The sequence below is a fragment of the Silene latifolia genome, chromosome 10, assembly GCF_048544455.1.
Source record: "Silene latifolia isolate original U9 population chromosome 10, ASM4854445v1, whole genome shotgun sequence".
Lineage (NCBI taxonomy): Eukaryota > Viridiplantae > Streptophyta > Magnoliopsida > Caryophyllales > Caryophyllaceae > Silene > Silene latifolia.
Window position 1 is genome coordinate 20,396,702 of NC_133535.1, and position 25,582 is coordinate 20,422,283.

The 25,582-nt window shown below is 35.3% G+C and overlaps 3 protein-coding genes across 9 annotated transcripts; all 3 read right to left on the reverse strand.

Moving 5' to 3' along the window:
* Window positions 1–9,472: 9,472 nt before the first annotated feature.
* On the reverse strand, window positions 9,473–9,991 carry LOC141607250 (uncharacterized). The gene has a single exon (XM_074426611.1). It carries the CDS (start codon window positions 9,989–9,991, stop codon window positions 9,473–9,475), a length of 519 nt encoding a protein of 172 aa, XP_074282712.1.
* Window positions 9,992–10,578: 587 nt separating this feature from the next.
* On the reverse strand, window positions 10,579–11,988 carry LOC141607251 (aspartic proteinase nepenthesin-1-like). Its single transcript, XM_074426612.1, has one exon. It carries the CDS (start codon window positions 11,986–11,988, stop codon window positions 10,579–10,581), a length of 1,410 nt encoding a protein of 469 aa, XP_074282713.1.
* Window positions 11,989–17,260: 5,272 nt separating this feature from the next.
* LOC141605325 (uncharacterized) lies at window positions 17,261–22,143 on the reverse strand. Of its 7 annotated transcripts, none has more exons than XR_012526325.1 (10): window positions 21,961–22,143; window positions 21,789–21,867; window positions 21,431–21,510; window positions 21,153–21,219; window positions 20,972–21,034; window positions 20,672–20,884; window positions 20,190–20,367; window positions 19,921–20,098; window positions 18,570–18,955; window positions 17,261–17,645 (listed from the first exon to the last, which is right to left on the reverse strand). XR_012526325.1 is itself a non-coding variant. In XM_074424037.1 (8 exons), exons 1-8 carry the CDS (start codon window positions 22,034–22,036, stop codon window positions 20,093–20,095), a joined length of 762 nt encoding a protein of 253 aa, XP_074280138.1. In that variant the 5' UTR covers window positions 22,037–22,143; the 3' UTR covers window positions 19,711–20,092. The 7 variants fall into 7 exon arrangements, 1 of the variants encoding a protein (XP_074280138.1); XR_012526323.1 differs by having other exon boundaries at window positions 17,261–17,785; XR_012526324.1 differs by having other exon boundaries at window positions 18,570–18,981.
* Window positions 22,144–25,582: the final 3,439 nt, after the last annotated feature.

The following is a 25,582-nucleotide window of genomic DNA, read 5'->3' on the forward strand; positions in this document are numbered from 1 at the left end:
TCCCTAGAGACTAAACGAAGACAGCTAGCTCAGATTAATGGGGGGACTCGAACTAAAGAGGATGTTAAGAGGCGAAGGAAGATTGTGGCTGAAATTGCGGACCTATATCGACAGGAAGAGCAATATTGGAGACAACGGTCTCGTGCTTTATGGCTAAAAGATGGGGATCGAAACACCAAGTTTTTTCATTCCAAAGCAGGCGAGAGGAAAAGAAAGAATTATATTGGAGGGTTAATTGATGATTCGGGTTTGATGCGAGAGGGGCATGACGAAGTCTCCAGAGTGGCTAACACTTATTTCCAAGACCTGTTTACCTCATCGATGCCGACCCAATTTGATGATGTTTTGGTTGGGTTGGAGGGAAGAGTCACGGACCGCATGAATGGCCTGATTCAAGCCGAGTTTAGTGAAATAGAGATCGTTGAACCTTTAAATCAAATGCACCCATTGAAGGCTCCGGGACCAGACGGGATGAATGGTCTTTTTTACCAAACTTACGGGCATGTGGTTGGACAGCGTGTGGTGGCTACTGTTCTCGGCATTTTGCAAGGTGAGGTGTCCCCAGAGCAGATAAATAAGACTTACATCGTGTTAATTCCTAAGAAGAAAGCGTCGGATAAAATACGAGATTTTAGACCGATTAGCTTGTGTAATGTTATATACAAGCTTGTGTCAAAGGTTTTAGCCAACCGATTGAAATTATTCTTGGGAGATATTATTTCAGAAAATCAAAGTGCGTTTACGCCGGGCCGTCTCATATCTGATAATATCTTGATTGCTTTTGAAGTTTTTCATCATATGAAGAATAATAGAAACTCGGAAGGGTACATGGCGATCAAACTTGATATGGCTAAAGCATATAATAGGGTCGAGTGGTGCTTCTTACGTGGTGTACTGAGGACTATGGGTTTCGATGGGACATGGGTGAATCAGGTTATGGATTGTGTGTCATCCGTCACGTTTTCGATCCTCATTAATGGTGAACCATCTCGGGAATTTCGGCTAAGTCGTGGCTTGCGACAGGGAGACCCGCTTTCACCATACTTATTCCTCCTTTGTGGTGAAGCTTTGTCAAACATGATGCGATGGGCTGTTGAGAATAATACCATACATGGGATACGGGTTTCACCCACAGCACCAGTCATCTCACGTCTTCTTTTTGCAGATGATAGCATCTTTTTTGTTCGAGCAACGGTGGAGGAAGCGGAGACAGTGAACGGTATTTTGCGGAGATATGAAATGGCGTCTGGTCAATTGGTGAGCTTAGACAAGACGACTGTTTCATTTAGTAAGTGTGTCATTGAGGGCTGAAGGGTGAATGTTGCGGAGAGACTTATGGTTAGTGTGGTTGAGGAGCAGGCGAGATATCTTGGGTTACCCACTGTGATAGGGCGGTCGAAGAAAGTAATCACTGACATCATTCGAGATAAACTTTGCAAAAGATTTCAAGGATGGCGTGGAAAATTTTTGTCTAGGGCTGGTAAGGAGGTCCTCATAAAGGTTGTGGCCAATTCACTCTCTACCTATGTGATGAGTATTTTTAAGATTCCCGCTAATTTTTGCGAAGAGTTACGATCGATTATGTCACGATTTTGGTGGGGCATGATGAAAACAAGAAAGGAATTTTCTGGGTAGCTTGGAATAAATTGGTAAAACCCAAGGTTGATGGAGGTATCGGTTTTCGGGACTTCAGGCTTTTCAATCTCGCTTTATTGGGTAAGCAGGCGTGGCGCTTAATCACGAATTCGGGCAGCTTATGGTCACGGTTGATGAAGGCTCGATACTACCCCGAGGGAGATTTTATGACGACTTCAATGGGACACAATCCCAGCTATACTTTGCAAAGCATTTTTGAGGCTAGGTCGGTGATGGAGCAGAGACTTCGAAGGAGGATTGGAGACGGGCAGGAGACGTTGATATGGGGACATGCCTGGGTATCGAATACACAAACGGGCCGAGTTATCTCACCATGCTTGCCGGGGAATGAGGGGATGCGTGTGAGTGAGCTTTTGCACGAGGATGGGAGGGGTTGGGATGCGGAGAGGATTGCTCAGCTGCTCTTACCTTTTGAATGTGACCGTGTTATGAACTTACGGGTGAGCCCGACTAGGCAGCGAGATATTTGGTTTTGGGGAAGGGAATGGGATGGTTTGTATACTGTCCGGAGTGCTTATAAAATGCTGGCTGGGGATGTGGGTGATATGGTGAGTTCGTCTGAGTGGGAGCGAGGAAGATGGCTTTGGAATCGGATGTGGAAAGTTTCGGTCTGGCCCCGCATAAAACTGTTCTTTTGGCAAATGTGTAGTGAAGCACTGGCAACGAGAGCGAACATTGCAGCCTGGATTGGAGGTGAGTATTCTCTTTGTCCTTTTTGTTCATCCTGTATTGAGTCGAGTCTTCATTTATTTTAGGGGTGTGGAGTGGCAAAATGGGTATGAGAAGAGCTGGGTTTAACGGGTGGTATGGGTAATGATGGAGGGGATATTCGGGCATGGGTGGAGCAGGTGTGGACGGAGTTGAGTCCTATGGAGTGCAGCACTTTTATGGTTGGATGCTGGGTCATTTGGGAGCACCGTAACAAGGTGATTTTTGACGAAGCTAGGATCGATCCAGAAGGAGTTGTGCGAAGGGTGTGGGACGTGGTATATGAAGAGGGCGGCAATGAAGTGCATACACCAGTGAGACGGAGGAGACGGGGAAGGGGTGAGGGAGGGGATTCGGACAGTGTGGAGGGATGGACGGTGGTTGAGGATGGTTATGTGAAGATTAACGTGGATGCGGGAGTGAAGGAGGGGGAGGGTGTTGGAACGGGGGTGGCGTGTCGAGATGGGCGAGGGGAGGTGCTTTGGGGACTGTCCGTCATACGAGATGAGAGTTGGGAGGTGTATGAAGCTGAAGCTATGGCCGTTTTCGATGAATTGGAGGAAGTTGCTCTGAAAGGAATCACAAGGGTGAAAGTGGAAAGCGATAGCCTAATTGTGATCGAGGTTCTGCGTTCGCGAAAGCAAGGCCGAAGTGTCTTTTTTAATATTATTGATGATATTTTTGTTTTAGTTTCTCATTTTCAGTCAGTTAGATGGTCACATACGAATCGTCTTAACAATTGTGTTGCTCATGTTTTAGCACATTTAGTTCCTAGAGTAGTTGGTAAGTTTGTTTGGTCCTCTGTTTTGCCTTCAACGGCTAACGCTGCTGTTTTGTTTGATCAATCGTTAATAAAGTAATGCCTTCGGGCATCTTTCCCTCAAAAAATCATAAGCTATCGCTAAAGACGTTACTGTACAAGTTTTGAACTTATTTCCGTCAACAGCTAAATAATTTGATAGAATTTATCACGGTAACACTTAATCGAATGTGCATGGACATGGTCGCTGCTTCTTCTTCTTCTACTACCATCTTCTTATTTGTATCATATGAGCATCAAAAGAGATTCAGTGACAAGTCACACTTGACTCATTGATCCATCCCAAATGTAGTGACTCAAAATCAACTGTTTTGTACCGCTAAGGAAATTTCGAGACATTGAATTCCAAACAGAACTCCGGTTTAATAAGACACCCTTGTGCTACAAAATTGTGGAGAAACTCACATCAACAAATTAAACCGATCATGTACCTTGTACTATCGTAATAATATCGAATGGGATTTTGCTACACTGCTTTGCAAATTATGAGGCAAGAAAGTTGCAATTCTGTATGCAATTTTTTTTTTTTGACAACTGTGAAAAAAAGGGTTTATACATATGACATTTTAGTCAAATGTACTTATTTTACTACGAAAGTGGCATTGAGTCCCATTACTTTGGCTAATCGTGAGATTAAACCCCTTAAGTTTAGATTGTAGCAATTAGGCCTCATAAGTTATGTAAAAGGTGAAATTAAACTCTTACCCAAAATCTCATGATAAATTCAATATATCATGGAGTATTACATAAGTGAAATTGATTACTCTTTTTACAATATATACAATCAAAATAAAAGTTAACAACGAAATCAAAATTTAAAATGAATTAGCATCAGTTAAAGAAGATTTTAACTTATTTCATAAAAATAAAAATATTTATGTTTTATAAAAACCTTAATATTTTTCTTAAATTTGTTAATTTGTTAACAATTCTTTAAGAAAGAAAAAAAATATATATATAATATTGTTTTTAAAAAAAAAATTGTGAAAAGATGAGAAATACAAAAGATCGCAAATTCTTATTTCAGACGTGTTGTTTTCCCGTCTGAAATAAGACGGACAAAATGTTGCCATTTTTTAAGAGAATGTAACCATTTAATAACAAAATGATATAACTAGATGCGTCACTTTTTACCCTGAAAATGATGTGAAAAATAATGGTAACATGGTTATCAGAAAATAACAACATTTTATTGTAAAATGGCAACATGTTGTCCGTCTTATTTCAGACGGAAACAGCCGTCTGAAGCAAGACGAGCTGACAAAAGATATACGTGCTTTGCTTTTTTTTTTTTTTTGGTAATAGAAATATATTTTAATAAAAATGACGATTTTCTCGAAAAAAGTAAAATAAAACTAAAGTTTTTATTTTTCAAGATTTTAAAAATATTGTCTTTGTTTACATAAATAAAGGATTTTGCACTTTTCTTTAAACAAAATATAACCTAATTGAGTTTTTGGGGTATGAGAAAATGAATTTCTAATGAGATTTTGAGTAAAGAGGCTTAATTTCACCTTTTACATAACTTATGAGGCCTAATTGCTACAATCCAAATTTAAATGATTTGATCTCACCATTACTCAAAGAGGTTGTTTGGTTGTCTTCCAAATTCATGTGAATTGGAAGTTCCTAGGAAGTGCAAAAATGAGGTCTTGTTTCGCTACCCAATTCATGGGAAGTTGGAATTTTTATGGAACTCCAATTCCTACATAATGTAGGAAGTCACTTACCTAGCCCTCCCCCCCCCCATGGTAAGTGGAACTTCCCACATAAATTGAGTTCTCATATCCCAACCAAACAACTTTTTGCAATTCACATGAATTGCAAAATCATATGAATTTTATTTTATGGGAACTCCATCTTCTCATTGTCAACCAAACAACCCCAAAGTAATGGGGCTAAATTACCATTTTCTCGGTTTTTATTCAATCATTAATTTATTTGAATTTCCTAAATTATCTTAATTATAATTAAACACCCTTTCCTTAATTTTCTCCACCCTAATTGAGAGAGTAAATATTCTATGACCAAGATAAATTAATTAGGGGCATTAATTTGAATTTAGACAAGTCTTATCATGTGCCCATTGGGCGCATTTTAGAAAAACTCTATTAACATCTATATAATATAATAATACAAGAACCAATAGATTTTTTTTCCCGCTCAACTAAACCACAGTATTGTGCATATCAGAAATGATAAGAATCTAGATTTCTTAGAGCATCTCCAATGGTTGAGTAAAAGGACTTGCTTGCAAATTCTTAAAGTTTCAAGCTAGTTGCTCAACCATTGGAGAGCTCCACATAAACTAGCTTAGTTTGAGCAACTAGCTCCATTGACCTAGTAGCTCAAATGGACCCACAAAGTGATATATGCCAATTAAATAAACACAAATTCTCCCTTATGACGGAGGGTATCCGTCACAAACTTGTGACGGGTACCATATTGTCTCACAAAAAACCCATAGGGGTGAGAGAAGGAGCACATGGGGTGGGTGCCCACCTTGTCCCCTCTACCCATTTCCACTCACAAAATACCCGTCGCAATATCCGACCCGTCACAAGGGAGACCTACTGTTAAATAAATGTATGTGAGTTCATTTAAGCAACAACTCTTATAGCTTAACCATTGGAGGAGTTTGTAGCTTAAAAGTGTTCTAGCTCAAAAAGGTGATATGGAAAGTTATGCTAGTTGGGTTGTTGCTTACCATTGTGGATGCTCTTAGAGATAGATTATTTCCTAATTTTGCTCCAACAATTTAGCCAATAATTAACTGATAATAATATCCAAACAATATAACGAAAAAGGATCTCACTTTGCTCACGTTACTTATCTACAACTCATCTAAAAAAAAGATCCCTAAAAAGTAGTAAAGTAACAACATTAAACAGTAAGCAAATACCTACAAAAATTCAATACCTCACATTATATATATTTAAACGTACACCAGTGTTTATTCGCCAAAACTATCTCAACCAGATTTACACATTAATTTCATTATTCTACCATGGCAGGAAACCTTTCAGGTGCTATTGAGTCGATTACTCCAGAGAAGGAGAGGAGACTTGGCGCATCAAAGGATGAATTGTTTATGCATTGGGAGCAAGTATACCCTGGTGCTGAAGAACAAGTAACTTAGACTTCATACTCATGGACTCCGAGGTAACATTATACTACTTGCATCAATTAACATTCAAAAAATATACGTTATAAGACTATTATATTTTACGTGCGTACTCATTAGGGGGGGATTCAAGTTACTATTCATTAAAGACTTATGTGGAAATACAAGCCATTAATAGTCGAAGGTGGAGTAAGATTTATTACAAATTTTCATGTAAGCGAAAATAGTGGCGACTATAGAGTTACCAATCACATGTACAAGATAGTTTTCACGGCCAAAACTACTTTCTCTGATTCTGAGACCATCATCCCAGAAAGATGCATGGAGTTTACATCGTTCAAAGACATCATACACGATAGGCTTAATACAAAGTACTTAATTGGTAAGATCTCGTTGTATCCTTAAACATTGCATCGTTCAAAGACATCAGCTTAATAGTGACGGCAATTGGAAATAGCAAACAACCAAAAAAGGCTGTGAATTGAATTGATTGATAATGAGTATATATTGATCATAAAACCCGGTAAAAATGCTTCGAATTGAACTGATTGATAATGACTTACACGTTAAATATTATCACAGGTACAAAGTAAGAGTTAAGGTTGTTGATCATACAGGTAATGCGACATTTATACTCATTGATACCAAAGCTACTGATTTAATTCAACAATCTGCAAAAGACCTAAGAGAAAACCAACTAAAGGTATATATATCACGCAAACACACACATTGATCAACTATGTACAATTTTCCCAACTATGTTTGACCATGTTATGCTTTTACAGAATGGAGACGGAGATGCTTATCCGAGTGAACTGAATGTCTTACTTGATCGTAAATTTATTTTCAAGATAAAGGTTCATCAAAAGTGCATTCTTACCATGAGTTGGGATTCATATGGTGTGAATAAGCTTTCCGAGAACGCTGAGCTAATTGTAAAATTCATTTCAACCTGTACCGGTATGTATTAGAAAAAGACTTACAATAACATTCATGAGTAACAAAGATAAATGTCTAGAATGACTCGTGATGCCAATGAACACGTACGAATGTTCACAGAGATCTTGAGTAAGGGGTGAGGGTACGTATTAGGAAGCTCGTTTATTTGAACACCTAATCCCGCCTACCTCGATAGCGACCTCTACTAATGATTAGGGAAGTTGTTTATACTTGATATGTTGTCAATTGTATGCATGCAATGCAACAAACATTGATTAATCCTAACATGTGAGAATTAGACTAAGTCGGTGAACAAGAAAATTAGCAATTAATTAAGTCGAAGTTGGAGGTTAGATTAATTACATGTGAATGCCAAGTAAATAAATCATACATAATATGAAATAAATAAATAAATTACAAAAACATATCACAGTTGAATTACAATGGATAACTTGAATTTACGTCACAAGTACGCTCGAAAACAAAAGGATTTGAAAAGAAATAAAAGAAAGTTGAAACTGAAAACATGCAAATATGCCGGATTATTAGTGGTAATACGAGATAATAGTCGATTAAAGCCCTAAACTAAAGCTACGTCTGAACGAGATGAGTTCAGAGGCAAAAACCACCTCAGAATAGGCGCAACATCTGCTGCGTCCCTTAGAAGAGGCGCATCAGACCGTGCGTCTGTTCTTGAGTTGGGTTCCGACTGTGAAAGTCAGACTCATTAAATTGTTATTGTTCGTTAGTTAATTATTGACTATTGTTATACGACTCGAGTAGAAGTGATTAATCATATTACATGCATACAGAACCGTCATAAAGTGATAAAAGGATGAATTAAAACGAAATATTATAAGTTATGACTATTTATGATGTCGAAATCGATTTATATACAAAACTTGAGTTAGAGACGGAAACTGGAAAATAAAGATCGATGAAGAAACAGAATCAAAATCATATATCAAAGACGAATTCAACGGTCTTGATATGAACAAATCGAGCCTCTTAAATCCGGATTCGAATTTAATGACGAAAACCCGCAAATATTGGTTATAAGAGATTTAGGTCGGAAATTATTGAAAAGTATTAATGAAAACCAAATTAAAAACTGGAAATAAGAACTTTGAAAGAAAGGAGAAGAGAAAACGAAAGAAAATAAATAAAACAGGTACTCGGGGAAGAAAAAGAAAGGCAGCAGCAGAAAAGCAACCTCTGGAAGAGGCGCAACAAATGCTGCGATCCTTCCAGAAGGGGCATCTGCTGATGTGTTTCTTCTAGGACGTCTTTCGCTGCTGTTTTGAAAATAGGTTTGAAAGAATGGTTTTGAAAACGGTTTTGAGCATACTTGTGATATAAATCCGTACATTAATTGGTACAAAATAAAATACAATAAATAAAATTGGATTTTACACCCTACGACTTACATGTTTAACGAAGCGAGATTAACTAAATTGTCGAATTAGTGATTGCTTGACTCGATGTAATATTAAAGTGCCCTTTTAAGAGGATTTAGAACAAATTGATTGAGTTGATTAAAGTGTAGTTGTCAAATTGGTCGGTTATGCAAACGTGACTGGTACTCAGAATTATCTGAGCTTACGTGGTTGAGTAGATCAAGCACGTAGGCGTCGAAAAGTAAGAGCGCGGTCTTAGAATGTAAAGAGAGAAGAGAAGGGCGGACACTCGCGTGAAAAATATGTGAGGCGGAGGCCTCTATTTATACTAATCACGTGGATAAATTATGGTAAAAGTAGAATTAGGAAAGAAATCCGGAAGAAATCTGAAAACTGGAGAAAAATCAGCCCAAGAAGAGGCGCAGTAGGAACTGCGACCTTTCCAAGAGGCACATTACCTGTTGTGTTCTCTCTTGGGCAGTTTCCTCCTCCTCGGCAAGAAAGATTTTCGCGGTTGATTTTATGAATTAGGGAAGATGTAGGCTTCCTTATTCCGCAAGGTAGATATTTTCGTGATAAAAGATAAAATTTAGGAATATTAATCCGGAAAATTCTAGAATATTCCGACTCGGGTTTAAGACGGTTTAGAAAAATGGAAGCGGTTTTTGACCCGGACCCCAAATAAACTCTAATTACTGTCAAAATGACCGTATCGGCGCGTAGATGACGACCATGAGGTTGACTCGACTGTTTGAGCTATCACGTGCTGACGAACTTAAGAAATGTCATAAATCGCTCCGCATAATTAAACATGCGACCCAATCATCACTAGGTGGTTGACGGGAGGTGCGAAAGCGAGGTGTCTACAGGAATGAAAGATAAACGACTATTACGAACTTCATACAAAATCCCGAAACTAACTTGTTGAAACGATCCAAATATCGACTGATCGGGGTCATCAATAGGTTTTACCATAATACAAAATCCTTGATCTATACCAATAATTTCTTTCACGTCAACAAACAAGCGTTCCTTGCTCAATACCATGTCAATTTCTCCAACTTGCTCATTATTTAAGAAAAGCTGAGTTACAATTGGAAATACATTTTGAGCATAGCCGGGGTTTAATGCGTAACAAAGATCAATAACTTGTCTCGGAGGACTAGGTTGCGAACCATAAGTTTCAACAAAGAATTTGACAATCGCTTCTCTCAAAGGATTGTATGAACTTCTTGCTAATAATGTATAAGGTGTTCCAGAATCATTGATAAAGCCCGTTGTGTCCTTCATTATATTCAAAGATTGAAGGATCGATGGGTAGTCGATTTCCATTAACATTAATTCCATTATATTCAAAGATTTAAAAATTAGATTAAAACACCTATTAATATTCTGGCACTTACCCTCAAACCCTGAGCACTAAAGTTTACACATGGGCATAGGTTGCCCCCAAATTATGAAAAGCATCAGTCTGCTTCATAAATTTAAGGTCAGAAAATATTATTCCAAAACCACTTAACAATAGATTATTAGCTTATAAAATAGATTAGTTTCTCATATGTGATCAATGTGGCCAAAGTGAGACACTTACAATGATTAGATGCATATTTCGAGTCCGAGCTAGTTCTTCCCAAAAGGCTCATTTAAGGCTTATGGCAAAGTTATTTCAGGAGCTAATCTATTACATGGATGAAAACTAAAAAGAGTAGAAAATATTGTTAAATTAGAAAACGAATCACTAGGGGAGAATTGATAAAAAAAAAAAAAAAAAAAAAAAAAAAAAAAAAAAAAACCGTAATAGATGAAAAAAAAATTTTAAAAAAAAAAGTGAAATATTCTGATAAATTGGTAAAATATACTTTATTAATTTAATTTTCTATTATTACGATATTCATCAAAATATGAAAACTAGCACGGAGTAACATATAAATTTATTATATGTTTTCTAATAAACAATTTTTCGGAACGAAAGACAAACGACCATTTTGAATATCGTATAAAATCCCAAAATTAGCTTGTTGAAATGCACCGAGAAATGATCTATTAGGGTCATCAGTAGGTGAGACCATCAAACAAAGTCCTTGATCAACACCAATAATTCCTTTCACATCAGCAAACAAGTGTTCCTTGCTCCATACCATGTCAACTTCTCCAACTTGGTCATTATTCAAGAAATGAAGAACTACAGTTGGAAATAGGTTTGTATCATAACCCGGGTATATTAAATAACAAAGATCCATATTTTGACCAGCTCCTCTAGCAGGAAGCCAACCATAAGTATCGCGAAAGAATGTGACTATTGCTTCTCGCAGGGGATTATATGCACTTCTTGCTAACACGGTAAAAGGTGCTCCTGTATCAATGTAAAAACCCTTTGTGTAGTCTACCTCATCATATTCAAAGATAGACGGATCGATTGGTAGTCGTTTTCCATTGACACTTATTCCACTTAATGACAAAAAATGAAGATTAGGACTTTTCATTGAGATGGTTTTGACTTCTCTTGTAGCATCACCACTAATTTGGGCATCATCTCCAAAGTAAATAGTTGATTCCATAAAGGTTAATTGTTTCTGTGGTGGTAAACAGTAATAAAACCTACCGTGAATCTGAGCATCAAGGTGGGTTATGAGTGATTTTGGTGTTGCAACAAGCCCAAAAATACCCGCGACAACGTTCTGACGCATGTAGAGTGTTGGTCCAAAAGTAATGTCTTTACTTTGGAGTACACATCCAAATGGCAAACCTTTATAAGCATCCATATTGTTTGTTCTTGAGTTCTTGAAATAAAATGTTTCTCTACCAATAAGGCCCGTGATACTCGGGTACGGTGGGTATGTCCCATAATAGTTATTAAGGCCACAAGATCCATAATAGTTAAATTTAGGAGGAATACACATTTCATCATTTAAGCTGACTCGTCTAAAGGAAGGAGACCTTAAGAAATCAAAATTTTGACCCTTTAGCTCAAAACAAGGATTGCAGCCTTTACACTGAACCCAAGTTATATCGGAAGCAGTGTCTAGAAGTACATAAGGAGTGTAGGCAGTATTACCTTCACCCAAATGAAGTTGAGTTACGAACAAAGTTTTTTGAACTCTAACCACTCGCGCCTCCATATTATCGGGGGGCAAATTTTTTCGCTGGGTGTTTATTCGTGACATTGTTATGTTATTAAAAAGTTGAAGCCGTTCATCAATGGTGGCTTTTTCTGGTATAATTTGTAAATGGTGCGAGTCTATAGGAATCATTCTCATCGAAAATCCATTGCTGCTAGAGATGAATGATATAATGCCTATCTCAATAAAGTACAATAAGAGGAAGAGTTTGTGTACAATAGACATTATATATGTTTTCTTTTGTTCAATTTTTTATATGAAATGTGTGAATATATAGAACAAATTGTATATTGATTATCTTTGAAGATAAAATCTTAAATATGATCGATGTATATTAGCTTAATATTATTGAAATTGATATTGTTCAAGCAAGGTATGAAATCATGGAGATATTCGGCAAAAAAATAGATAATGATTTCTTTCTACAATAGGTCTTCCTTAAGATCGTTTTAAGTTAAGACTACTCACAACCCTTCTTTTATTTTTACGTTATTTAAATCGGTTGTAAGTCTTGTCTTAACTTAAAACAGTCTTAATCAAGAATTTGTGTTCTATTTATTACTCTTTATTAGTATTTAATTATCATTTATATTTGGGTGTCTTATTTATTCTTTTTTTTTTAAAAACTTTTTAAAATGTTTAAAAAATACTGATTATAGACTTGCATCTAGTCAACTTATCGTTTAATAACAATAATCACAAATTGTATTTTCCCTTTTTCTTGAATTTTATGTCAAATAAAAAGTAAAAAAATAATTAAAAAGCAAGAATAGAGAAATTAAATTAAATCAAACTACCTAAATTGTTCACCAATAAAGCGATGTACTACTTAAATCAGCTTTTGAATAAAGGAAATATATTCAAATGGCGCAAATCTAATATATTAACATATTTATGCTTATATACTACTCCTTTCGTCCTAATAAATAAGGAGTACTTGTTTTTGGGCGGGCATTGCGGGGAAGTGTTTTCAGTGTCATCTTCAGGTTCTCCGGGAGGACGTGTTAGGTGTCGCCTTACCTCGTTTTATTGGTAGTTAATTTTGGAGCTTGCCTCCCTTATGTACCAAAAAAAAAATCAGTGTTATCTATTTAATTTTTGTTTTGAAAATTTCAAACAAGGATAACTATTGATATTTTACCTTCACCCAAATGAAGTTGAGCTACGAACAAAGTTTTTGAACTCTAACCACTCACGACTTGATATTATCGGGGGATAAGTTTCTTTACTGAGTTATTGAAATTGATATTGTTCAAACAAGGTATGAAATCATCATGGAGATATTCGGCAAAAAAAAAGGATAAGCATGTTGATTTCTTTCTACAGTGGGTCTTGCTTAAGATACTAAGTTAAGAGTTAAGACCACTCAAACCCATCTGTTTATTTTTACCTAATTTAAATCGGTTGTAAGTGTCGTCTTTAACTTAAAATTATAAGAAAATATTGAAATTATTTTTACGTACTTGGTAATTTAATTGGTGTTGAAATTTGAAAATCGTATTGTTGAAGAAAGGTAAGAAATAATTGGGATCTTCTATGAAAAAAGTTTGTATAGCTTTAACGGCAGTGTTTCTGTAAACGGAGTATTTCTAATAGAGAAACATCAAATCGATGACAAATAAATCCGAAAGGATAGTGTACAAGTAACATGTACGGAATAAATCAATTTTTTTGTATTCAAATTGAATTAAATATTCTGCATTTACGTTCTATTTACTAAATAAAAAGAAGAAAATTTAACAAATGAAATAGATTTGCTATAGTGATGACTAATCAGTAATCACATGATGGCACAAAACCAAAAAGAGTGAAAGAAAATAAAGTAAATGTAAACTATTAACTGGGACGTAGGAATAATGGATTCAATATATAGTTAGGGTTACTTGTTTACTAATGAAACACGACCGAGTTTTTGTTAATCTCACAGCCATTTTGATGCATATAGGATCATGAAAAATTCAATATGCTCCGTATTTCGATCTTTATTTATAAAATATTATACAACTATTCTCTTTTAATATGAAAATTATCATTTTAAATTTAAAACGAGTCAAACTAATAGATGAAATAAAAGGAGAATGTCTAGAGATAAGCAAAAAGTTGGTCTCATTTATCCAAATAAAGGAGCACTTTATTTCGTGCGGAAGTGGCAATTGAGCCCATTAATTTGGCTAATTGAGAGTTTTAGCCCCTTAAGTTTAGACTGTAGCAATTAGGCCCTATAAGTTATGCAAAAAAGTAAGCTCTTTACCCAAAATCTCATGATAAATTCAATACTCCGTAGATCATATTACATAAGTGAAATTGGTTACACTTTTATAATATACAATTAAAATCAAAATTAATAATAAAATCAAAATTTAAAATGAATTATTATCGGTTAGATAAGCTTTTAAATTATTTCATAAAAAATAAAAAATTTATGCTTTATTAAAGAAATGAATATTTTTCTAAAATTTGTAACAATTCTTTACAAAATAAAAAGTATGTATATATAATCATTTTTAACTTTTTATTGTGAAAAGATGAGAAATGTAAAAAAATATAAGTGTTTAGTTTTTTTAGGTAATAGAGATATATTTTAATAAAAATGACGGTTTTCTAGAAAAACGTAAAATAAAACTAATGTTTTTATTTTTCTAGAATTTTAAAATATTATCTTTGTTTACATTTTAAAAAAAAATTGCACTTTTCTTTAGAGCATGTGCATTGGTGTAGTTTTAGTGCCCCAAATGCTACATCTCTCCTATTATGGGGAGCCCCATGAATGTTCTTAGAGCATCCGCAAAGGTGGAAATTAAGCTCCCCATATACACTCTCTTTCCTCATATGGAGTTCTTCATTGTTGCACCAACCTCCCCAACATTTGGGGCTCCACTGTTTTTAGGGAAGGTCCCCAAAAGAAAAGTAAGGCAATTTGTGTTACTTTTGGGGAGGTTCCCAAATTTTTGTGTGTGAATTGAGGAGCCTCATTGTTGCATAGATGTAGTTATGAAATGTGGAGGGTAAATGGAAAAGTTAGTGGAAAATGAGGTGGACGAATAAGAAAAGGAAAGAGAAAATATGGAGAGCCTCACCTTTACAGTCCCAACTAATGAGGCTGCCCAGTATATAGGGTAGGTTCCCAAAGGCAAAAGCAATATGAACAAACAATTGAACTTTTCAACGGACACATTTACAAGTTAAACGGCTAATTTGTTTTCACAAATTCTCACTTTAGACGGACAGTGTCGTCTAAAGCTGTATACGGATAGTGTCCCTCTCACAAAATGAGAGTGGATAGTGCAAGTGGGTGAGAAATGGATACTCCTACTTGCCCTCTCACTTACTCACTTGTATTTTGTAAGAGGGTCACTATCCGTCTACAACTTTAGACGGATAGTGTCCAACTACAATTAGTCGGATTTAAATTTTTTTTGTCCACATATTCAGTTTTATAAAATAAATAAATTATTTAATAAAAAATTATGTATAAAAAATACAACAAGTTGAATGCTCTATAAATAGAGCTTAACTTTACAATAAAATCTACAAACCAAAATTTCTCAAATATTCTACCAATTTTCTAATTAATATTCAATTATAATTTCCTTTCTTTAATTATCTAAAAAAAATATGGATCCCAATAATCCTAATTATGGAAATTGATCCCAAAGAAATCCAAATATAACACCAAACCAAAATTTCCAACATAATCATAATCATAATCATAATCATAATCATAATCATAATAATCATCATCATCATCATAATAATAATAATAATAATAATAATAATAATAATAATAATAATAATAATAATAATAATAATAATAATAATAATAATAATCATCGTTTTGACCCGGCAATGTTCAATGATCCTGTTTTTCAGGCTACATTTCAAGCTTTTCTTAATCAACACGTTTCCAATAATGAGTGTCCTCCACAAATGTTCTATAATTCGTCACTTGGGGTAGTTTTTCCAATGTCTCAACACATTGACCAATATCCAACTACTCCAAGAGGAGATGGAAGTAGTAACAAGACATCAGTTCGAGAGTATTACACGTTGCAAGAAGTCAATGAAGATAGTGTTGACGAAGAGGATGGTGATGAAGATGAAGTGGAAGATGGAATGAGTCAGACCAAAGGTAAAGGCAAAGTAACAAAGGAAATATGGGAAAAGAATAATATAGAGTTCTCGTTTCTGGTTATTTAAATTGTGGTGGGGATCCGGAGCTAGGAACAGATCAAACAAAGGCTAATTATTTCATCATGTATGATTTTAATTTTAGGGTATTAGATTTTTTTTTAATTATTTTTAATGCTTGAATTTTATTATAACAGGGATAATTATTTAATGAGTTACTGAAATTAAATACAGAGTAGAATTTACCCGAACAAAAATACGCATTTTAATTATCGAGTTAGTAATTATTTATTTAATTATTTAATGAGTTACTAATTACGTATTTTAATTATCGAATATTGTAGTCAAAAATTTTTGGTGGGCATGAAAAGGTAGAAAAATGACTGTGGGGGACCCTATTGATGTAGGGAGTAATTGTGAAATAGGGAGGATAGATTAAATAATTAGTGAAAAATGATATGGAAAAGAGAGAGAAGATTTGGGGCACCCAATTAGTGCACATGCTCTTAACAAAACATAACCTAATTGAGTTTTTATTGTATGAGAAAATGAATTTCTCATGAGATTTTGGGTAAAGGGCCTAATTTCCCTTATCCAACTCATGGTGCCTAATTGCTACCATCTAAACTTTAGCCAAAGTAATAGGGCTCAATTGTTACAATCTAAACTTAAGGGACTTAATCTCACAATTAGCCAAAGTAATGGGGTTCAATTGCCACTTTCACCCTTATTTTACTAATAGCAAGAATCAAGAGCCATTGAGCCGATATAGTGCAAAAATTTCGACATTGGTCGTACTTCCACCCACTCAAGTCTTGTTTAATACGGAGTATGCTTTATATTTATATAAACAACTGAGTTAGTTTAATTGAACGTAATTATAGCACATTAAAGTTCTTTTGACACGAAAGTTTATTTTTATAGATATATATGGCTTTGTTATGACATGAGTACATGACATCGAGAGGGTAGGATGATGAAGAGATAATTAGAGCTTTGCCAGATTGACTTGATATCCAAGACTTTCAGGCGACATCGGGTAGCTAATTGCGTCTGACCGCTGTAAAGATGACAATGGAGCCTTTGTTCATGTTAACTTGCCAGCTTCACTCACTACGTCAGGTCAGTTCAGGTTAATTTCAAGACCCGAGCAGGACTGATGTGCTGTATTTGACTAGAGAGTAGAGACAATACATTAGCCATCCATATTCGTACCATAAGCAGCATAATCAAAATTAACACTGGAATTTTGCGAGATTAAAACCGATTAGTAAAGTTGTGGGAATCCCCAGTCTTGATCCCTAAACTTCCTCGGCATCATATAGAAGTAATAGAACTGTGAACTTTATCAGCAGTGCCGGCAAATGAATTTTCTCAAAATTATAGTAAAGCATCCAAAAAGCGAAAAGCCGACAATGGCCTTTACAAAATTACTCACACAACTAGCTTCAGAAAAGACCGAGAGTCGGTCTCCAGAATGACTATCCACACTTCACACACTAAAAGTCTAAAACAGCAAAGACATGCAATTTAAGAGGTGACCCGAAAATACAATTACTAGAAGTAATAGAATTGAAAACCCAAAATACAATTACTAGAAGTAGATAGTTTCATATAATTGTATAATACTACTTGAACCAGCTGAAATCAGCAACGCGGTCAAGGAATGTAAATGGCCATCAACTGCAACGGGAAAAGCAAACAAGCAGGTACTAACCACCAGCAAGGCTAGCGTCAAATAGCCCGACAAACTTCTACAAATTACCTAGAGCAATCAGCTAACAGTCCCACACCAACTGTAAGTAATGTAAACATCTCACAAAAAAATTTTGAAGCCAAAAACTTGGACCAGCCGAAATCAGCAACGCGGTTAAGGAATGCAAATGGCCATCAACTGCAAAGGGAACAAGCAAACAAGCAGGTACTAACAACCAGCAAGGCTAGCGTCAAATGGCCTGACACACGTCTACAAATTTATAACCTACAGCAATCACCTAACAGTCCCACACCAACTATAAAGTAATGACAAGACAATCTGACCGCTCAGAGGCAGTGACATCGATAAAAATAAAGAGCATAAGAACAGCTCATGTAAAGTTAATAAAGTAACTATTGAGAGTTAGCTTTTGCAAGAAGTTTTTCAAGTTTCACAATTAAACCTCGTGACACTTTGGTATCTTGCAATAACTTAGCAAACGAGTTAGCTGGTGATTGGTGAATGCATTAAGGGCTCGCTTGGGATGGGGTAATTGTTACCGGAGTAATGGAGGCTAAACAAGAAAAAATGGGAGGAGATTGGTGGTGAGTGGTGAGTGGTGATGGTGGTGGTGGTGGTGGTGGTGAAAGGTGAAAACAGGAGGTAATGGAGGAATTATCAAATTACCTGGGGAGGGGGGGAACTATTACCTCCTTAATGGACGGACTATTACATTATCTTGCTCCATTTCTATCTACAACTGCCATCACTTTCCTCCATTTTTTTTCAGTTCATTTAGGCTTTATTACCCTAGTAACAATTACCTCCATCCCAAGCGAGCCCTAAGGGGTAGTACATATAACCTAGGTTCAAACTGCCCTAGTGACTCACAGTACATACTAACTGACCACATGAAAGTATTGCGCAAAACGAGAGAAACAAAATCGAAGCAGTAGCTATAATGCGTTCAAGAAAGACTTACATGTGAGGAGAACAACCAACTACAACAGGGACAACAGCAGTGTAGACAGGTCAAGGCTGATTTTAATAGAGCTAATTATAATTATTACTGGTGCCAGACTGCGGCTCTGGTTCACTTCTAGCAAAAAAAGGTCACGCTTCATGATAGCTATTTAGACTGAGATGTGCTCAAAATCAACCAGCTGCATTCAGCTAAGACACCGGATCTGACGTATATGTTGGTTCATTAACACCAAAAAAATAAGCACCGGCAACGAATCAGGCAGCTATTAGCAGAAATGATAGCAGCAACATATCGAGCTGTTATTAGCAGCAAAAGCAGCAGCAAATTACTTTTCAGCAACAACCACGGACACACAGGCTCAGCTACAGCAACGAGCTCACGTGCTCAGCTACAGCCACGAGCTCACGTGCTGAGATAAAGGGGCAAACCATTAGCTTGTTCCTTGTTATTTTTTGCAGTTTAAAGGACCAAGAGACATTTAAACTGAAGACCAGGAAATATGTGCTGGTGACAACGAAATTCAAAAAGGCAGTATTTTATGGCTCATAAGTAGACCTGGCAAGAGACTAATTGTGGTCGAGTATTTTCGATTCAGGTAATCACATGCAGGGAGGAATTTGGGTTAGTGTGTGTCTCGGGTGTGTCATTTTGGGCCATTTCAAAATGTGAGTCAGTTTGGGGGACGTAAGGTTCAGGAAGGTTAGCGTGTTTGAGTTTTGAGTCATTTCATGTAGTGGGTAAATTTGGTTTAGGTTGGGTTCGTATACAAATCATATTTGATATACTTAGTTTGAGCACAGCTCACATCAGATCGGGATTGCCATGTTTATTAAGAGTATATGTCTGTGTTCATCAACAACATATAGAACACCCCATTGATAAGGTCCAAAATCTATAGATGATCTTGCTCGATCCCAGTAAAGGAACATGCATAAGTTTAAGGTATACTACCTCCTCCCCAAATTAATTTCCCGGTTTTACTTTGTTGGTCAATCGATGTCAACATCGGCCATTAATTTGTTAAACATATGTAGAGATAAAAGTGAAACGTGATGTGTTTGATTTAGCAAAACCGACTAAAGGGCTAAACTCAACACTATTATACATCAAACCCTCTTAACTTCTACAGTAGACTGGGGACAAATAAGAAGCCCTTTGATAGAAGACAAAAAGCATCATACATCCACAGACGATGAATGAAAGCAACACCCACAATAATCATACAACACAATAGCATAAAGAACAGAGGAGACTAACAAAATAAATCTAGGACTATTAGACATCATATCCTTTTATGTTCTACAACAAACTGGAGATTAAACTGCAAAATATTCAAACAGCATCATACCGATGAAACTCGAATACTGCATGAAGTTCAACAAAGAAAGATTTTTTACTTTGAACAGACTTCAAATCAACACATGCATACAGCAGTAACATGCAAAAGGTTCATGTTCTTTGGCAGGAAGAGTATTGCCGTCATCCATCCCCAGCAATCTCTTTGACATGCAACTCATCAATCACTCCTGAAGGAACACAAAAACAAACATTAGAATGGGAATGAAATCGTTTGTAAGGTTATTATTGGTGAAGCATTGGTGTTGCTTAAACACTCACATCCACATCAAATTTGCGGGGAGACTGGCTACGAGAATCAGCACGACGCTCACGAGAACCATTCCTTGGGATTGGAGATTGCTCTTCTCGCACACGTGCAGCTGGACTTTCAACCCTTGGAGATCGCTTAGGTGATGGGCTTCTCCTTGGACTGAGGCTGGATCTACGAGGAGAAGCACTGCCATAAAACAAGCAAACTGTCTCATGATTCTAATGAGAAAAGGCATAACTGCAACCCTAACCAATAGTTGATGAAAGAAGGGAAACGGAAGAGAGGTAAACTAAAGAATCAATTTTCTTTGTATGGTTTGCAAGATTAACTTGGGAAAGGAGAAACAGATCCCTACATTTCTATCTGACAAGGGAATATTTTGGCAGGAAATGGCATTGTTCTCCCTCCCTCAATCCCCCTCCCCTCCATCCTTCCGCCTTTGCTCCTTTTGTATCAAGACAAAAGGTAAGAAAACGAGTGAAGACCATACCTTCCCTGAGGACGACTCCGACTTCGGCTCCGCCTTTCATCATCATACTTTCCTTTACCATTATCTTTGCGGTAGCCTGGGCTTCTACTGTAGCTCCTGCTTCGACGACGGTGACCTCTGTCCCTCTCACGGTACCTATCCCTATCGTGCCTATCTCTGCTTCTACTACGGCTTCTCCTTCTATAATCTTTTTCTCTATGGTCATCTCGGTACCTAAATGAAAATTTTATTAGGTAAACAGTTAGTAAAGATTTTATAAGCAAGACAACTAATTGATTACACACAAACTCAGTGACTAACCTTGGACGAGGGCTTCTTGATCTTCCTTTTGAAGTAACTGGTTCACTTACCCTTCCCTTTTGGCTGATAAAATAATCAAGAAATGCAAAATCTAATATCAAAACAGCAATCTTATACCACATGATTACATTACACGTCAAAAACACAGAAATCGAAGTAGAGGTAGCTGAAGGGTACATACATTTTTTCAGCATTAGGACCATACTTGGCAAACTGGACCATGATTTCTCTCCCGTCAACAACTTTCCCTGAACAAACACAAGATCAATTGGAGCATTTAAAAATACAAACCCTAAACAGTTGAACCTTAAATCAATTGAAGCTTTCAAAACCCGACATTTAATAATTGGCCCCTTCCTCTTTCCTTGGTCTTTGTGCCAAAACTAAAGCTAAACAAATGACCGGGACGGAGGGAGTAATGGACTAACAAAACTCAAAAAAAAAAAATGAATAAAATACCATCAAGTTTTTCAACAGCCTTGGCTGCTTCATCCTGATACTTGTAGCGAACAAAAGCAAAACCCCGCGATTCACCAGTCCTATAATCACCAATTGAATCAAATAAATTAAAGTAATACAATTAGACTCGTCTCGGTGAGACATTGTCAAATTAATTAATATAATGCTGAACCAGAATGTCGGCGGGAGGTCTGAATTAATATAATGTGAGACGAACCCAATACAACTAGAATCCTCAACTACTTAGTATACACGATATCGACCAGTTTCATGAGACGGTCTCATAGGAGAATAATTGAATTAGAAAGGAGCGTAATACAGTAAAGTGGAAAAAAGGGGAGGTAGAGAAAGAAAGAACCTGCGATCACGGGGAATGAAGACGTCAACAACCTTGCCGTAACGGTCGAAAAGCGGGTACAAATCATCAGCTGAAGTGCCTACAAATGGTCAAATTACAAATTACTACAAATTACAAGAAATACACAAAGTAAAATTGGGGGAAAAGGAGAGAGTAGAGAAAGAAAGAGTACGGAAGGTGATGTTGAGAACGAGGAGGGAGTAAGTGTCACTGATGTCAGGAGGACCTGTTCTTCCGAAGTGCGACATTGTTGTTGTTCTTCTGGAGATTGATTGAGCTATGGGATAAAGAAGAGGGGTAGATTGATTAAATTAGGGTTTCAAAGGGATTTTGTGTCTGAGGTTCACCTTTTACTTGTTTATTTCTTTTTTCTTTTTTCTTTTTTTCTTAAGGAAACCTCCCATGGTTGGCATTGGGCCGTGCTGGGCCGACCCGCGTGCCCAAAAATTGCCCGGTCCAAATAGGGATATTGGGCTGGTCGTGTCGTGTCGTGTCTGGCCCACTCACCCAAATCCCCGCTGCGGCCCGCTCCTGGCACGCCCAGTTTCGTGCTCGGGCCGTGCCTGGTCCATGGACTAATCGTGTATGGCACCTGGGCCGGCCCAATAGCCTTAGTATTTTTTTTCTAAATACTTTTTGATTTATATAAATAATGAATATTAATGATTTAAATATATATTTTGTTAAATATTGATGCACTTAATGTCTTGATTAGTTGATTACTTGTATTTTAAATGTACTAAATTTAATTAAATAATTAAAAAAGGAACTAGGTTTGTGACCCGTGAAATTCACGGATTTATCTGTTTTAGTTTTGATATTTTTATCGTATTGTTAATATTTTCCCGAGCAATTAGTTGTTGATCATTTAAAAATATACAGTCTTGAACTATATAGAAATTGGTTAGTTAATACCTTATTTCTTTAACAACTTAAGTTTATTTTTTTAAATCGAATCCTGCAAGTGACAATGTGGTAGTTACTAATTTTGAGAAACTTGTAAACGGAGCAATGACAAAGACGACTCATTATATATACGTGTGTTTTACTCCGCAATATAATAAAGTGAGTTTTTAAATATTAAAAGTTGAAACCATCCGTATATAATAAATTCCGTATGGAAAAATTTTCAATGACGCCTTATCTACATAGTATAAAAGATGGGTTCTTTAAAGGATTTCTATTGGCTGTTACAAATTTTCTTTGTTCTTTTTTTTCTGACGTGGGGACCGTCATGATCTCTACATATTTAGTTACACTCTTCTTTACCATCTTAATTTTATTTACTTAAGATTACATTTACACAAAATCATACATTATACAATACAATTACACATTAATAAATTACAATTACGAAAAATTAATAAAATTTTCAAATAACCGTCCTCCTACTTCTAACCTGAACAAATAAAATGTGAACAATGCATATTGATTAATCATCCGGAATGAGTAGTTAAATTCATTGTGTAAATAAATAAAAAAAATCAGTATAACTATTATATTCCAACATCACAAATACAGAGTATATTATTTCTTAACATTTTAACAACAAAATATATTGATATGTCATTTTTTTTAAATTTTCGTACATAAACAATATAGTAGAGGTAGATAAAAAAATCGTAGAAAATAGATTACTCCGTAAGAGAGTTTTTTTTTTAAATCGAAAATATATAAACTTTAAAATAAATGAAAGCAAATATAAAAAGAACTAAATATAACATAACCAGTATAATACAAGTAGATTTGAAAAAGTTCCCGTTCCAAATCGAAAAAAATGTAAACTTTAAAATAAATGCAAAGAAATATAAAAAGGAGGAAATATAAGTTTCGTATCATACTTACAAGAAGTTCTTCCGATTATATCACTTTAATTAGCGTTAATGTTAAAAGTCAAATCCTTTAAATTTGAATGAGATGAACATATGGAAAATACTTAAAAACCAGAAATAATTAAAGACAACAATATTTAAATAACTTTTTTTAAAAGGTCTGAAAGACATCATAATTATTCATAATAATTGAAGAATAGTGAAAAAAACAAAAAAAAAGGAAAAACAGTGAATTACTGTAAAAAAAAATAACAATACTACATGGAAGAAAAAGAAATCAATTTTAAAGAAATCAATAGTCGGAAATACATAAAGATCGATCTTTTTGTATCATACATATAATTTCGATAATTGACTGCAAATGTCGTTATATGAGGTGTGAAGTAAATTTTGACGGCAGATTTGATGTGAGAGATTTTTCAATCGGGATTTGAAGGGAATAGAAAGAGGCCTCCAAGTGAGAATGAGGGTATAAGATGAAATTGAGAGTGGACGGATTTTCATTTTTATTTAATATTTGAGGGGAGTTGGAGAGATGATGGAGGTGACGGTGGTAGTGAGCCAGGGAGATATTAGACTCTCATGCTTTGGAAAAGCACATTTTGAAAAAAAATACTACTCACATATACAACTTACGTGCAATGTCCCCGAGCCCCAACCAGGGTGATATCCTCGTGATAGTGGTTCGAAGCAGCGACTGATAGATTGAATTGATTATTTTAATTACATTAATGATAGAAAACCATTGTCGTAGATGAAAACTGTTTTTTCTTTACTTATACGTACGTTATATATTGGTTAGTTACGTTAATGATGAAAAACCGTATTATGTCATCAAAATGAAGACTGCTACTGAAATTATGAAAATATATTACGTCAAATCTTGAATTATGGACTTATTTATAATGTTACGGCATTGCACATTTAATAACACTCATTTATATGATCATGTATCAATAATAACATCTGTTATTACGACCCGTGCATTTTTTTGCACGGGTTTAAAACTAGTAAGTTTGTAAACTCAATACCTCAGTATAGTCATCTCCAAATTATTTCCAGACCTCTTCATCAACCCTCCCATAGAAATATCTTTGAAATGTTATCACCACGTGCATGCTTCAAATATTATTTACATCCAATAAACATTTATTATATCGATAGAAAAATATTAGATACGATTCAACGTATATGCGGTATGGTCGGTATCTACTCCATGTATTACGAATTAAATTTTCATTTCAATTGCTCAATAATCTAAAAAACTATATTCCCTAAATTCGAATTCCAAAAGGTTCATAAAATTTTTTAAGTTCCTTATTATTATTTCAAGAATTTGATCCATCTCTTGTTATATTTATATCCACGATCCTATATAAAAATAAAAATAGTATTAAAGACTATAAAATAATCTATTCCGGTTTTGAAGTATTAAAGACTATAAAATAATCTATTCCGGTTTTGAAAAAAAACATAAACTTAAAAATATACGGATTAGAATTTAGAAATTAAACCATACTATTTAATATTTATCTGAAGGTTCACTTTCGCTTCCTTTTAGTACGCTTCCTTTTAGTACATGTCTTGATAGTAGTTCATATGAAATGAAAAAGAAAAATATATGTTAGAGATGATTATACTCATGAATACATAAATCCAAATTCAAATAGGTTGATCGGAAGCATAATGGTAAAATTACACAACAATATACGCTTAATAACAAATTTAAAGAAATATTATAAGATCTCCATTTTGAGATCAACGATCATCTTATAATGGTTAAAAAGGCATAAACCACTTTAAAAAGTAAAGTAAATTTTATAGAAAAATAATTAAAAGGTGAGAGTTGGAGAAAACTTAATTAAATTGGAAGAGAAAACAACATAATTAAAATGATTAATTATTGTCATGATGGTTCAAAAAGTAAATTGTGATATTTAAAGATTTTTCATTCAATTATTA

Excerpts from the sequence above, each read along its gene's own strand:
- LOC141607250 (XM_074426611.1), bottom strand. The coding sequence starts at position 9,991 with ATGGAATTAATGTTAATGGAAATCGACTACCCATCGATCCTTCAATCT.
- LOC141607251 (XM_074426612.1), bottom strand. The coding sequence starts at position 11,988 with ATGTCTATTGTACACAAACTCTTCCTCTTATTGTACTTTATTGAGATA.
- LOC141605325 (XM_074424037.1), bottom strand. The coding sequence starts at position 22,036 with ATGTCGCACTTCGGAAGAACAGGTCCTCCTGACATCAGTGACACTTAC. Across the intron at positions 20,885-20,971 it reads TCAAGAAGCCCTCGTCCAAG|GTACCGAGATGACCATAGAG; the intron begins GTTAGTCACTGA and ends ATTTTCATTTAG. Across the intron at positions 20,368-20,671 it reads CGGAGTCGTCCTCAGGGAAG|TGCTTCTCCTCGTAGATCCA; the intron begins GTATGGTCTTCA and ends GTTTTATGGCAG.